The sequence below is a fragment of the Lactuca sativa genome, chromosome 9, assembly GCF_002870075.4.
Source record: "Lactuca sativa cultivar Salinas chromosome 9, Lsat_Salinas_v11, whole genome shotgun sequence".
Taxonomy (NCBI): Eukaryota; Viridiplantae; Streptophyta; class Magnoliopsida; order Asterales; family Asteraceae; genus Lactuca; species Lactuca sativa.
The window spans coordinates 12432037-12446576 of NC_056631.2; the positions used below are offsets into that span (position 1 = coordinate 12432037).

General features: G+C 43.6%; 1 protein-coding gene across 1 annotated transcript; it reads right to left on the reverse strand.

Moving 5' to 3' along the window:
• Window positions 1-3343: 3343 nt before the first annotated feature.
• Window positions 3344-12906, reverse strand: LOC128128845 (uncharacterized; the record flags this gene model as incomplete). The annotated part of the gene is made up of 6 exons (XM_052767616.1): window positions 12782-12906; window positions 7317-7586; window positions 5772-6059; window positions 5293-5681; window positions 4703-5196; window positions 3344-4609 (listed from the first exon to the last, which is right to left on the reverse strand). Coding segments are annotated over exons 1-6 (2832 nt in total), but the record flags the coding sequence as incomplete, so codon positions are not given.
• Between the last annotated feature and the right edge of the window lie 1634 nt (window positions 12907-14540).

The window sequence follows — 14540 nt, forward strand, 5'->3', positions numbered from 1 at the left end:
CTTCGGAGGAAAAATAGCTCACATCTGTTGATTTGACCGGGCTCGAGACGCCCGAAGATACTCGTCGTAAGGACTCGGTGAGCAATTCGCCAACAGGGGTGAACGATGTGCTTGGCTCGCTGTCGGCTTGGGTTGAAGGTTGGGAGACCGGAAATTTGCATCCAGAAGTTTGCATCAGGGCAACGCAGAAAATCTTGGTACTCTTGACTTTGGGGGCTGATGCGGAACGGATCGTCTATACCCATGATAGAATCAAGCTCTGCGTATGTGAGTCTATGTTGCTCCCCTTTCAACTGGAATGTGAGGACTTCCGTGTCATCATCTCGTGCATATGTGCTAAGAAATTCCATTGTGGGTTCCTCGTAAGTTCTGTCACAAAGTCGAAGAAAACCACGCCAACCGAGTTTTATGAACAAATGGTATACACCATCATGCACCCCAAGCTTTTTCATGGACTTTTTATGGTAGAATTTTGTCGGCCGGATTGCGCGACCCCGAAGATTGGAGCGATAGGTTTTGATCTCAGCATTTGTAAGGGAAGGATCGCTTCCCTCTTCTCCTCTTTTTTTCCGTTTACCGGCTGCTTTGCGTGATGGACCGGCGGTATCTTTTTGCGGGTTAGGATCGATCGATGATCCATGGGTGCATGTCCGAGCCATGGTTTTGCCCATTTTCGAAACCTACAATATCAAAAACAACTTCACCAACGTAACCCCTCACCTCACCACTCTCAAATTAATGCAACTATCTTTAGACTGAACACAAAAAAAATCCAAGAAATAATGACACCCAACTTTTGACAATGTAAAATTGTTCCAACAACAACACTCGGTTAATTTGATAATCCCAACAAAAATTCGGCAGCAATACGAGACAAAATGAAGAAATCCCAACCAAAGTTTAAACAATTTTTGAACAAATTTCCAAACAAATTAACCAATCTCAACCTTTCTCAAATCAATGTTTCCAAATAAACCGGGCAACAACTAACGATCTTAGGCAATTTCCAAAGCATAATTGAATGCAATTACTGAATTGAAACAATGCAAGGTAATAAAAACCAAGGAAAGAGAATACCCGTTTTATCCCAAAATTGAACTTGAACCCGGAATCCGCTACCGTGCACCCCAAGCTTTGGTTATTCGTGGGTGCCTAAATGCAAGACTTGTTCATTGAACGGATATTTTCAACTTGATTTGTGTGAAAAATCCGGCGGCGGCTCGTGGTGGCTCAAAAATTATCGAAAATTTTTTTGTGAGATTTTGAGGTTTTGTTTGGTTAGATGTAAAGATCCCCGAAAAAGAAACACTTTGGTGGTGTCGGAATTGCGAGAGGTGGTAGGAGTTGGCCGGAAAATGGCCGGAAAGCGGCAAGTTGGGTGGTGGTGGCGCCCCTAAACCCGGCGATGGATCGGAGTAAACTTCAGGTGGGGTTTGTAGAGCACGGAAAATGGTGAAGAATGGTGGTGGTCTCGTCGTATTCCGACCGGTGGAACTCCGGGAAATCAAATTTTTGTGAAAAGTGGGTGTATGTGTTCTTGAGAGTTTGAGAGAGAATGAGAGGGTTTTGAGAGAATGAAATGAAGAAGGAGAGTTGCTGGAGGTTTTCAATCCATATTCAAGTGTGGTCAACACCCGGTCAATGTTGGTCAACTCATTAAACCACCTGGTCAACGAAAGTCAAAGCTGGTCAACAAATTAAGGGATGATCGTCAAGGAAGCACGCGGGTCGCACAGAGGGGGCGCGCGGGTCGCGCAGAGGTTGCAGATTGGATCTGATCGTTGTCGCATGTTGGAGACCGGCCGCGCACACCAGCCGCGCACCCGTGCGCGGGTCGCGCGGGTCATGCAGAGTTCTGGTCCCGGTTTGCGATTTTTTTTTTTTCGTTTTCTTCACTAGTTCTTGATTCGGAAGGCCCCAAACACCTAGAAACTCTTGGCTTCTTCAAAAATGACTTCAAAAATTGCATCAAAACATTTTCAAAACTTCTTTATTCGAACGTAGAAATATGAAAGCATAAAGCTTTCCAAAAATGCCCCTCTTTAACGTCTTAGGCGAGACGTCCTTCTAGCTTGGTTCAACACACCGGGACATCCAAGTGGATGATTTCAATAACACTTGCATTAAAACCTTCATAGAATGGCTTTAATCGGTGCCCATTGACTTTGAAAATTTGTCCCGTTTCTTCACTTTGGATTTCCACCGCTCCATGGTCAAAAGTCTTTATTACAACAAATGGGCCAATCCACCTTGATCTTAATTTGCCCGGGAATAACTTCAACCGTGAATGGTAAAGTAAGACCCTATGTCCCGGTTCAAAATTCTTCCGGGTGATGGACTTGTCGTGGAAAAGCTTCGTTTTCTCCTTATAAATCCTTGCGTTTTCATAGGATTCGTTTCTCAATTCTTCTAGCTCTTGGAGTTGAAGTTTCCTATGCCTTCCCGCCTCGTCTGCGTCGAAGTTGCATTTCTTGACCGCCCAAAATGCTCGGTGCTCTAACTCGACGGGAAGATGACAAGATTTTCCAAAAACCAATCTGAAGGGCGACATTCCAATCGGGGTCTTATAAGCGGTCCGATACGCCCATAAGGCATCGTCAAGTCTCAAACTCTAATCCTTCCTTGTCGGGTTCACCGTTTTTTCTAGAATAGACTTCACTTCACGATTCGAGACCTCCGCTTGACCATTCGTTTGAGGGTGATAGGCAGTAGAGACACGATGAGTCACGTGATACTTCTTCAATAGAGCCTCCATCATTTTGTTGCAAAAGTGCGTCCCTCTATCACTAATCAAAGCCCTAGGCACACCAAATCTCGCAAAAACATTAGACTTTAAAAACTCGATAACCGTTTTGGCATCGTCCGATCTTGTGGCTTTGGCTTCAACCCATTTAGAAACATAGTCAACCGCGAGTAAAATATAAGCGTTGCCAAATGACACGGGAAATGGGCCCATGAAATCAATCCCCCATACGTCAAAAATTTCACAAACAAGGATTGGGTTTTGGGGCATTTGGTTCTTTTGCGAAATGTTTCCCGTCCTTTGGCACCGCTCACAACTTTTGCAAAACATATAACAATCGCGTGACATGGTTGGCCAAAATAATCCACACTCAAGGACCTTTCTCAAAGTCCGGCTAGGTCCGAAGTGTCCCCCACAAGCAAATTCATGACAAAATTGCAAAATGGATTGGTGCTCTTGTTGGGGTACACATCGCCTAATGATTTGATCGGGACAATGTTTCCACAAATAAGGTTCATCCCACACATAGTATTTTGCATCACTTTTCAACTTGTCTTTTTGAGCACGTGTGAATGTGTCGGGATACCTTTTTGTGACTAAAAAGTTAACGATATCGGCATACCAAGGAATAGATTGAGTAAGGGAAAAGAGATGCTCATCCGGAAACTCGTCCCGCAATGGGAGAGGAGTTTCATTTGAAATGATCCGGCTTAGATGATCGGCAACGAGGTTCTCGCATCCACTCTTGTCTCGGATTTCCAAGTCAAATTCTTGTAACAGTAGGATCCACCGGATGAGTCTCGGCTTTGCATCTTTCTTCGTCATCAAGTACTTAAGTGTTGCGTGATCCGAATACACTATGACCTTGGTACCAAGTAGGTATTGTCTAAATTTCTCCAAGGCGAACACTATGGCCAATAGCTCCTTCTCCGTGGTAGAGTAGTTGCTTTGAGCATTGTCTAGTGTCCTTGATGCATAATAGATCACGTGGGAGGCCCTCCCATTCTTTTGACCCAAAACGGCGCCTATCGCATAGTTGCTTGCATCACACATGATCTCAAAGGGGAGATCCCAATTTGGTGCTTGCATGATGGGAGCGGATGTAAGCAACTCTTTGAGCTTGTCAAAAGCTTCTTTGCACGCCTCATTGAACTCGAAATCGACCTCCTTTTGCAAGAGTTGGCACATTGGTCTTGTTATCTTTGAAAAATCCTTGATGAACCTTCGGTAGAAACCTGCATGGCCCAAAAAAGAACGAACTTCCCGAACACAAGTCGGATAAGGTAAGCTTTGAATAACATCAATTTTTGCCTTATCTACCTCAATTCCTTTTTTAGACACAATGCGACCCAAAATGAGACCTTGACTCACCATGAAATGACATTTCTCAAAATTCAAAACCAAGTTTGTTTCGATGCATCTTTTTAAAATTTTTGTGAGGTTAGTCAAACATTCTTGAAAGGAGTTGCCATATACCGTGAAATCATCCATAAAAACCTCAATTATGTTTTCAACATATTCCGAAAAGATACTAACCATACAACGTTGGAAAGTGGCCGGGGCGTTACACAATCCAAATGGCATTCTCCGGTAGGCAAAAGTACCAAATGGACATGTAAATGTCGTCTTTTCTTGGTCTTCCGGTGCCACCGGGATTTGGTGAAAACCGGAATACCCGTCGAGACAACAATAATGAGATTTCCCGGCCAACCTTTCTAACATTTGGTCAATGAAAGGCAATGGGAAATGATCTTTTCTTGTGCTTGCATTGAGTTTGCGGTAGTCAATACATACTCTCCACCCGTTTTGCACACGAGTGGGGACCATCATACCTTTGTTGTTCTCGACCACCGTGATTCCCGTCTTCTTTGGAACGACTTGCACCGGGCTCACCCACTTGCTATCCGAGATTGGATAGATCATCCCCGCATCAAGAAGCTTTAATATCTCTTTCTTCACAACTTCCATCATTGGCGGATTTAACCTTCTTTGCGCGTCTCTACTTGGCTTGCATTCATCCTCCATTAAGATCTTGTGCATACAAGTGGAGGGGCTCAAACCCTTGATATCCGCAATCGTCCAACCCATGGCTTCTTTATGCTCTTTCAACACCTTGAGGAGTTGCTCTTCTTCGAATTCGGTTAAATGAGTTGAAATGATAACCGGAAGAGTTTCATTCTTTCCCAAGTAAGCATACTTCAAATGTTGAGGTAAGACCTTCAATTCCAATTCGGGTGGTTGAACAAGGGATGGCGGTAATTTTGTGTGAGTTGGGGGCAATTCAATTTGCTTGACATCTAATCTTGTGAATTTTTTCATCTCCATTTTACTTACCAACTTCTCAACTTCCGGATCCAAAGAATAAAGCTTTAATTGTTCGGCTAGCTTCCCACAATCGAATCCTTTGCTCAAGATCACTTCCAACATATCACCGTTAGACAACTCAAACAATTCTTGAGTAATTGGCTCAACAACATCAACAAAGTACAAAGATGATACGTCACTAGGATATCTCATGGCATCATAAATATTAAAACTTATTGTTTCACCATCAAACTCCATTGTCAAACTTCCCGCATACACATCGATCTTTGTCCTAGCCGTCTTCAAAAACGGTCTCCCAAGCAAGATTAGAGCCGATTTGGAGGACACTTGCTCATCTAGATCAATCACATAGAAATCCGCCGGGAAGACTAATTGGTTCACTTGCACTAGGACATCTTCTAAAACACCTCTAGGAAAGACACTCGATTTATCCGCAAGAGAGATTATGACACCGGTTTCACTTAAGGGTCCGACATTCAATGATTCATATACCGAATAGGGCATGACATTAATAGAAGCACCAAGATCAAGCATAGCACTACTAAAAGTGACATCCCCAATCTTGCAAGGAACCGTGAACATTCCGGGGTCTTTGCATTTGGGTGGAAGTTTCCTTTGTAAAACCGCGGATGCGTTTTCATTCATCAAAATTTTCTCATTTCCCTTCAACTTCCTCTTGTTGGTACAAAGTTCTTTCAAGAACTTTGCATATCTCGGGATTTGCTTGATTGCGTCAAGTAGAGGGATGTTTACTTCCACCTTTCGGAACGTGTCCAAAATCTCTTTCTCCTCCATATTCTTCTTTGAAGTTGAAAGTCGGGAGGGGAACGGTGGTTGAGTGACTATTGGTGTTACTAGAGGGGCAGCCTTCCTTGGAACTCCGGCTTGTGCATCATTCTTGATTATAGGTACTTCAACGGGAATAACTTCTATCTCTTCCTCTTCTTCCCTTGGCTTCTTCTTTGAACTACTTTCTCCGGCTTGCTTGCCACTTCTCAAGGTCACCACATTGACATTTGGGTTCTTTTCGGTTTGAGAAGGGAGTTTACCACGGGATTCCAACTTGCTTATGGATGTAACTATATCTCCCATTTGTGCTTCAAGGTTGGAGATACTAGTCCTTGTCTCTTTTTGGAATTGTTGGGTACTAGTGGCTAGAGATTTGACAATGTCTTCAAGAGACATTCCGGAGCTACTTGGTTGGGATTGAGGAGGTTGTTGATGATGATGTGGAGGGTGCGGTTTGGGTTGATAGTGTGGTTGTTGATGTTGGTAATGAGGTTGTGGTGGTGGATAGGATGGTCTAACCAATGCATTTTGAGGCAATGATCTTGGGTTGTAGCTCATGTTGGGATTTGGCTTCCAACTTGAATTATATGCATTTTGGTAACCGGATGGTTTGTTGTGGTAGTTTTGGAACTCTCCCGTGGCATTCACATGCTCCGCATCTTCTTGAAGGATGGGACACATATCCGTAGGATGTCCCATTGTTGCACATATTCCACAAACCATCACTTGTGGAGTTTGTCCCATGGCTAGCTTTTGGACAACGGAGGTTAGATCTTTGATTTGAGACTCGAGATTTGATGTTCCCACTTCATTGACTTTGTGTTGTGTGTCTCTTTTCATATCTTGGCGAGGGCCAAAATGTTGTGAATTCGCGGCTATGGTGTTGAAAAGTTGTCTTGTTTGTTGTGGGGTTTTACTAAAGACATCTCCACCACTTGAGGCATCAACTAGTCTTCTCTCCATTGGCAACAATCCCTCGTAGAAGTGTTGAATGAGGAGTTGTTCCGGAATTTGGTGTTGTGGGCAACTATAGCACAAGTTGTTGAACCTCTCCCAATAATCATGGAAAGTCTCATTTTGACCTTGGCGGATTCCACAAATCTCATTTCGAAGACTTGAGACTCTTGAGGCGGGATAGAACTTATCGAGGAAAGCTCTTGCCATGTCGGTCCATGAGTTGATCGACCCCGGTGGAAGATAGAATAACCAATCTTTTGCTCTATCGGCCAATGAAAAGGGGAATGCCCTTAGCTTGATTTGGTCATCGGTTGACCCTTGTGGCTTCATGCTAGTGCAAATAATGTGGAACATCTTCAAGTGCTTATGAGGGTCTTCGTTTTCCAATCCATGAAAAGTTGGTAGGTGGTGGACTAAACTTGACTTCAATTCCGAACCTCCTTCCAAAACCGGGTAATTGATACCGGTTGGAGTTTGTGTAACATCGGTCTCCATCATTTGCCTCAAGGTTCTCTCGGGAACTTCTCCTCCGTCCGCCATTACAATTGGTTCAATAATAGGTGGATTTTGTTGTAGGGGTGGTGTTTCGGGAATTTCTTGGCGAGGGTCGGGACTAGAATCGGGTTCTATATCACTTAATGAAGCGGTTTCAACCTCCGGGTCCCCGTGGGGGTTAGAAGTTTGACCACGTTCAACTCGTTTTTCCTTAGCCAAACGCCTTGCTTCTTTTTCGATTTCGGGGTTGTAAATCAAGTCACCTGTACGCTGAGATCTGGGCATAGAGAAACAAATTGATTAAAAATAAACCAATCCCCGGCAACGGCGCCAAAAATTTGGTGGTTGTCGAGGCCAACACAAATAATAACCCTAAATATTACACACTAAAATAGTGTATAGTGGTAAAGGGATCGAATCCACGGAGATTGGTTCAATTTATAACTCTATGAAAAATCTCTTTGTAAAAATACTTGAAAATGACAATAAAAATAAAATGGGGGGTTTTGGTGTTTTGAAATACTTGAAACAACTAGAATTAATTATGATTTAAATGGACAAATGCAACAAAAATAAGAGTTTGATGTAAAACCAATGAGGGAAAGATGGTTGACTTAAAGTTTCCTCACTTTGACTTTTGATGAACATATCATTAGAATCCAATGGTGCAATACTTTGATTTAAATCCTTAATTTGGCTATAGTAATCCAAGGAGCTTGAGATTACCTAGACTTTTCTTAATTGTTGAAATGGCTAGAGAAGCTCATAACAATTTCCTTAGTCAAAGTCACTAATTCCAAATAGCATGTAATTAGTGAAAGTCAACTAGCATTAAGAACCAAAAAGTCACCAAATCCAAGAGGGGTCAAATGCTTTCACCACCATGTTGGAGGAAATGTTTTTATGATTGTGTGAAGCAAAAACAACACAAAAATCATTTGTTGCTTGCTAATTTGAGGATCCTTTACTTAATCAAGAAATTAGCCAACTAATCACCACAAACACATTTAAACTCATGAACTAAAGCATACAAGTAGTGATAAGATGTTAAAACACAAAACATTCCCATAAAGATTTAAGAACATGTTCATGGATTCTTCAACATTCAACAAAAGTTCAAAGGATTAACCAAAAGTCAACCAAGATTAGTTTAGCCAAACATGGCTAAACCCAAAGAAACAAAGTTAGAGAAAATTGTACCAAACATTAAGCAAGAATCAAGAGGTAAAAATATGATGTTCTTCAAGTGTTCTTGGCCTTCAAAAGTCTTCAAAACTCCAGAGAGAATCTCCAAAAATCGGATGTCCAAGAGTCTCCAAAAGATGGGCACCAACCTTCCTCAAATAGCTCAAAAGAAGGATTCCCGAAATTGCCCCTGCAGGGCCTTGCGCGACCCGCGTGCTGCTGCGAGGGTGGTACCTGACATGGGCTCCTTTGAGATTTTGGGCCTCTAAAGCATATCCCACTAGCCCAGATCGAATCCAATCACCTCCTAGCCCATTTTCTTCAAGTTTTTCTTCATTTAAAGCCCAATTTGACCTCTCTAAATCCTCCAATGCTCGTGAACTCGTCCGATTAATAATTTTCATACGCTTGAATGTTCCCCCGCATCTTTCAAATTTAAAGCTCAATTCTTCCAAGCCTTCAAGCAATTGACAAGTCCACCCCATGAATCACCTTCATAGCCATCAAGCATGAAACCTCCAATTCCCTTCAAGCCCAATCGCCTCGCAAAAGTGCCGCCCCGCTAGTTTCCAAGAAAATCTGCAATAATGCTCAAGAAACTAGAAAGTACCCCGAAATGGTCATAAAAATAACAAAAGGGAAAACATGCATGAAAGCTAACTAAAATGCGAATGAAATGTACTAAAATAAACTATAAAAATAAGTAAATAAAATGAAGCTATCATCAAGCCTATGTCCCTAAGCTCGATTAGGCTCACGAGCCTAAACGAGCATTTATATAGTATAATTTATTATTATTTTTATATATTAAAATAAAAAAAATATTTGGGGATTAGGGATTTAGGGTATTAGTAAACGAGATTCTTAACGAGCTCGAGCTGAGCTTAAGCTTATTTAGGGACATCAGACAAAAAACGAGTTGAGCCTGAGCCCGATTCGAGCTTGTATAATTATTTACGCGCTCGATCTGAGCTCAGTACAAGAAACTCGAATCGATCCAAGCTCGAGCTCGAGCCTCATATAACTTAAACGAGCTCAAGCCAAGCCTAACCAGGCTCGAGCTCAGCTCGTGTAACATCCAAAAATACGACCCAAAATTTTTTGTTTTAATAATAATAAAAACCATATACTGATCGTCACATCATAAAACCATGTGTCAAATATCTCAACCCATAATAAAATGTCATGAACATTCATGGCAAATCAAACTATGAATCAAAACAAACTCCCAGGAAAAAGACTGAAGTTGTGGTGTGTGCGATGCCATCATCCCGAGTTCTTCCCTTTACTTGCGGAAGTACCTGAAACCAAAACTGAAACTGTAAGCACAAAGCTTAGTGAGCTCCCCCAAACTACCACATACCATACATAACATATAAAGCATCTATTGGGCCTTGCTCACTGCATCGGACCGAAGTCCGGAAACTAACCAGTGCCTTGCCCTCTGCATCGGACCGAAGTCCGGAAACTGCATCGGACCGGCGTCCGGACTAACCAGAGCCTTGCCCTCTGCATCGGACCGAAGTCCGGAACTAACTGCATCGGATCGAAGTCCGGAACTGATTGGAACCTTGTCCCCTGCATCGGACCGAAGTCCGGAACCGACTGAACATAACATAGCATAAACCTATCAACTAACATGGATACATATACTGCATACTGCATTGGAACAGAGTCCGGAACACATAACACCAAGCATGCTTGAATCACAAAGACATCAAGCACCCTAACTACTGCATCAGACCGAGGTCCGAAACTACTGCTAACTAAACAGGCCGGCATTGTGGCCGTAGACCCGTTCCTACTGGAAGGATACTCACCTCGTAGCCTAGCTGCTGAAAGTACTGCTCCGGAATCTGTCTGTTGCGGCTCCGGTTTCACCCCGGCTACAATTTCCATAAGCACCATCAATCAAATACTGATAATAATACTGAGGGTAAAATGACTCTTACCCGTGGTCCAAGTCAACCTAACGGTCAAAGTCAACATTCAGTTGACCTGACTCGTCGAGTTGGGTCACCAACTCGTCGAGTCCTCTTACTCTTACTTTCTTGCTTCTACTCGCTACTACTCGTCGAGTTTTGGCACAAACTCGACGAGTTCCTCTTTGTTACTAACACTCCGACAATCTGCATCCGACTCGCCGAGTTGTATGAACAACTCGCCGAGTTCTCCTTCATCAGATGAACACTCTAGTTGTGACTCGCCGAGTTGTATGAACAAGTCGTCGAGTCTGTTCTTGAGGCATGAAGATTGCCTTGGACTCGCCGAGTCAGGGAATTGACTCGCCGAGTTCTTCCACGAATGAGTCTAACCCTCTAGCTCACCGAGTCCATCTCTCACTCACTAGTTCCACTCGGCATAACTCGAAAAGGGAAAAACAGGGGACTCGTGACTCGACTCGCCGAGTCTGAAGAACGACTCGCCGAGTCGTATACATAAAAACACTATATACTCGATTCTGCTTGAAACCAGTCCATTCCATTCATAGATTTGGGTTCCTAGGACTTGATTAACATGTAAAGTTTCCAACTTTATGTGTAAATAACATCAAATGAAGGTTTTAGGGTTCAAAGCACACTATAAGAGTAGATCTAGAGCTTTCATGCAAAATGGCTCCATAAAGGTGTTAGATCTAAGCTTCTGGAACTCAAACCTAGCTAGATCCGAAGGCTAATCAACTCCATGAGTCCTCTATGCTACTACTAAGCCAAGAAATGGTTCAAGAATAGCTTTAATGGCTTCAAAAAGGGGATTTAAGCATAGAAACAGAAAATGGCCAAGATATACCTTACTATCTTCTGAATTCCACAAGGATCTAGGATCTCCTTCTTCTCCTCTTGATCTACCTTCCTTTTTCTCTCAAGATCGTCAAAGAACACACCAAAATCACACAAAAATGCAAAGAGGGCTCTAGGGTTTCGAGAATGATGCTCTGAGGGGTGATGGGGGCTGACTTGAGGCCCCAAAAGTTGTTTAAATAGGGTGCAAACCCTTGAAATTAAGGTTTCATCCAGACTGGCAGACTCGCCGAGTCGCCAACTTAAACGAACTCGAAATCCTGACTCTACTCGACGAGTCCCCCCTAAAACTCGAAGAAAAATAAATATATAAATATCATACCAGAATTGGGGTGTTACAGCTAGGCTCGTTTGCACCGCTACTCTCAAACATGTTACACACTCGACCACATATTTTGCAACAACGAGCTTCATTGTCGCCCACCAGTAGTAGGGTTTCAGATCCCTAGAAATTGTTGTGCTGCCAGGATGAATCGAGTACATTGTCTTGTGAGCTTCTTCCATCAGAAGATCTCTTATTTCTCCCGTCTTAGGTACCCAAATCCTATCTTGGAATATCTTCAATCCTTGATTGTTTGTACCGAGCCCTAACGTTTTGCCCAAACATTCTTCCTTTCGGTCGTTTTTCTATGAAGCTTCTTCCTGAGCTTTCTTAATGCTTTCCACAATTGTTGAGACAACTTCAATTCGTAACGCTCTTGGTCTTTTCCTTTCATGTTTTACCTTTCGACTTAGAGTATCAGCGTCAACATTTGCTTTACCGGGGTGGTAAAGTATCCCACAGTTGTAATCCTTGAGTATTCTAGCCAGCGTCGTTGTCTCATGTTCAATTCCTTCTAATTAAAGAGGTACTGGAGACTCTTATGACCAGTGAAAAGTTTGCACTTAGTGCCATAGAGATAATGCCTCCATATCTTTAGGGTGAATACTACCGCTGCCAACTACAAATCATGAGTGGGGTAGTTCTTTTCGTGCTCTTTCAATTGTCGAGATGCATATGCTATCACATTTTCCCTTTGCGTCAGAACACAACCTAACCCAACTCCAAATGGATCGCTATAATTTGCGAAGTCTTCAACTCCGTCGGGTAAGGAAAGAAATTGGCGTTACACTGGCGACCAACAAAAAACTTTGCCGTCCGAGGCTCTTCCCTACCCTGACTCCCGTCAGTAATCCTCAGTGTAGCCGGCGCTGAAGCATGTGCCGGCCTGGCTGCAAGTTGTGGACAGTTGGTCTTCACGTGACCAATGTGATCGCAGTGATTATATATACTCATATCTTGAACCGGGACTAGATGGCGACAATCCCTTGCAAAATGCCCCTCCTTGCCGCATTTACGGCACGCACTACCGATCTACAAACTCCAGAAGGGATCTTCCCACACTTCCCACAAGTGCAGCCGTGCTGGCCACCAAACCTAGAATCTGCGGTCTTGTGCCGCTTCGACGCAGGCTGTGACTGCATCGGGGCCTGCCTCTGCTCTCACAATGGTAACTCAATCTCCATCTCACGCCGCCTAACAGCCTCCTGTAACTCCAACAGTGCATCACAACACTGGGTAGCAACAAACTGAAGAATGTCAGTCTTGAGCATGCTAAGATAACGTGTCATCTGAGCCTACTCAGAAGCAAACTCCAGGCAGAACATCGCCCCTCAGTGAACATACAGGTGATCTTCGTCACCGACTCCGTATCCCGCCTCAAGTCCAAAACTCTTGCGCCAGGCGCTCGCGCTCCACCCGTGGAATGTAGCGAGCGCGGAACATATACCTAAACTGTTCCCAAGTAATTGTAACTCTATGATCATCAGTATACGACCTATTCATCAACCTCCACCAGTCCTTTGCTCCGGACCTTAGCAGGTTCAGAGCATATCTGACCTTCTCGTCAGTTGTAACACCCATAAAAATTTATGCCAATTTAAAACATTTTATTTCATTCAAAAACCATTAAGTTCATACATATTATTTTCAAAATAGTTTAGACATCAGAGTATCCCCAGAACCATATCACATGAATCATAAAACATGAGGAGCGGTACGATCACGCCTTCGCCTTACCACGGTCTCCTGAAGTAAATGAAAGAATACACTGAAACTGTAAGCCCGAAAGCTTAGTGAGTTACCCCCAAAATACCATCCACAATACCATACACATATCATATCATAACATAAACATAACAACCATGCATATCAAGTCTACAGTGTGACTGGTCCACCCGCACCGAGCCTTCAGTCTGTCTGGTCCACTCTCCGAGCCTCGGCACGTCTGGTCCGCCCTCTTAGGGCCTTCAGCCTATTCGGACCGCTCGCCGGGCCTTTGGTCTAACCGGTCCGCCCTGGGTATGTTGGGCTACAGCACGAAGTAGGACCCTCCTCAACCCAACCCCAGTCTAACAACCATGTGCACATAAACATATAATCATATAACAATTCACAACTAATCAACCGATCTAGCAGATCACATAACATAGCAACATCCTAACCAGGATACCGACCTAACCAGTCACTAGCATAGCATCATCCTATATACTAGGATACCGACCTTAACCAGGTTTCTAACATATACCATCCTAACTACCCGGATGCAGACATAGCCAAGCAATAACATAACAAACAACTACCCGGATTCCCATCTGATAAAGGGCCGACCTTGGTGCCTTTGACCCTGTCGATATAGTGAGGATAACTCACCTGTAACTGCCGACTTGAAGAAGTAAGGCCACGCTGCTCCGACCACCAGCACAAACTCCACCACTGATCATTACCAAATAACCAAAACCAATTAACACCAATAATTACCAAAATACCCTTGGAAGTCAAGTGGTCAACCCTTGGTCAGAGTCAAAGTCCTCAGTCAAAGTCAACCTTCCTGGTTGACCCTACTCGCCGAGTCAACCCGTTGACTCGTCGAGTTCCTATGCTCATAAACTCCCATGCCACGACTCAACTCGTCGAGTCGCCCCAAGACTCGTCGAGTCCAACAAGCTCCGAGTCCTTCCTGCTCAACTCACTGAGTCGTCCCTCGACTCACCGATTCACAGCTCAACAAAAAAGGTTAGGACTTCTCGACCAGACTCGCCGAGTCCAAGGCAATCTTCAACAGACTCGTCGAGTTGTTCTTCCAACTCGTCGAGTCCATGCATATATTCATACAACTCGCCGAGTCCACCCATGTGACTCGCCGAGTCGCTTCAGTTCTTAATCCATACAGTGGCTTTTCAAGCCATGCAACAACTCCATATTG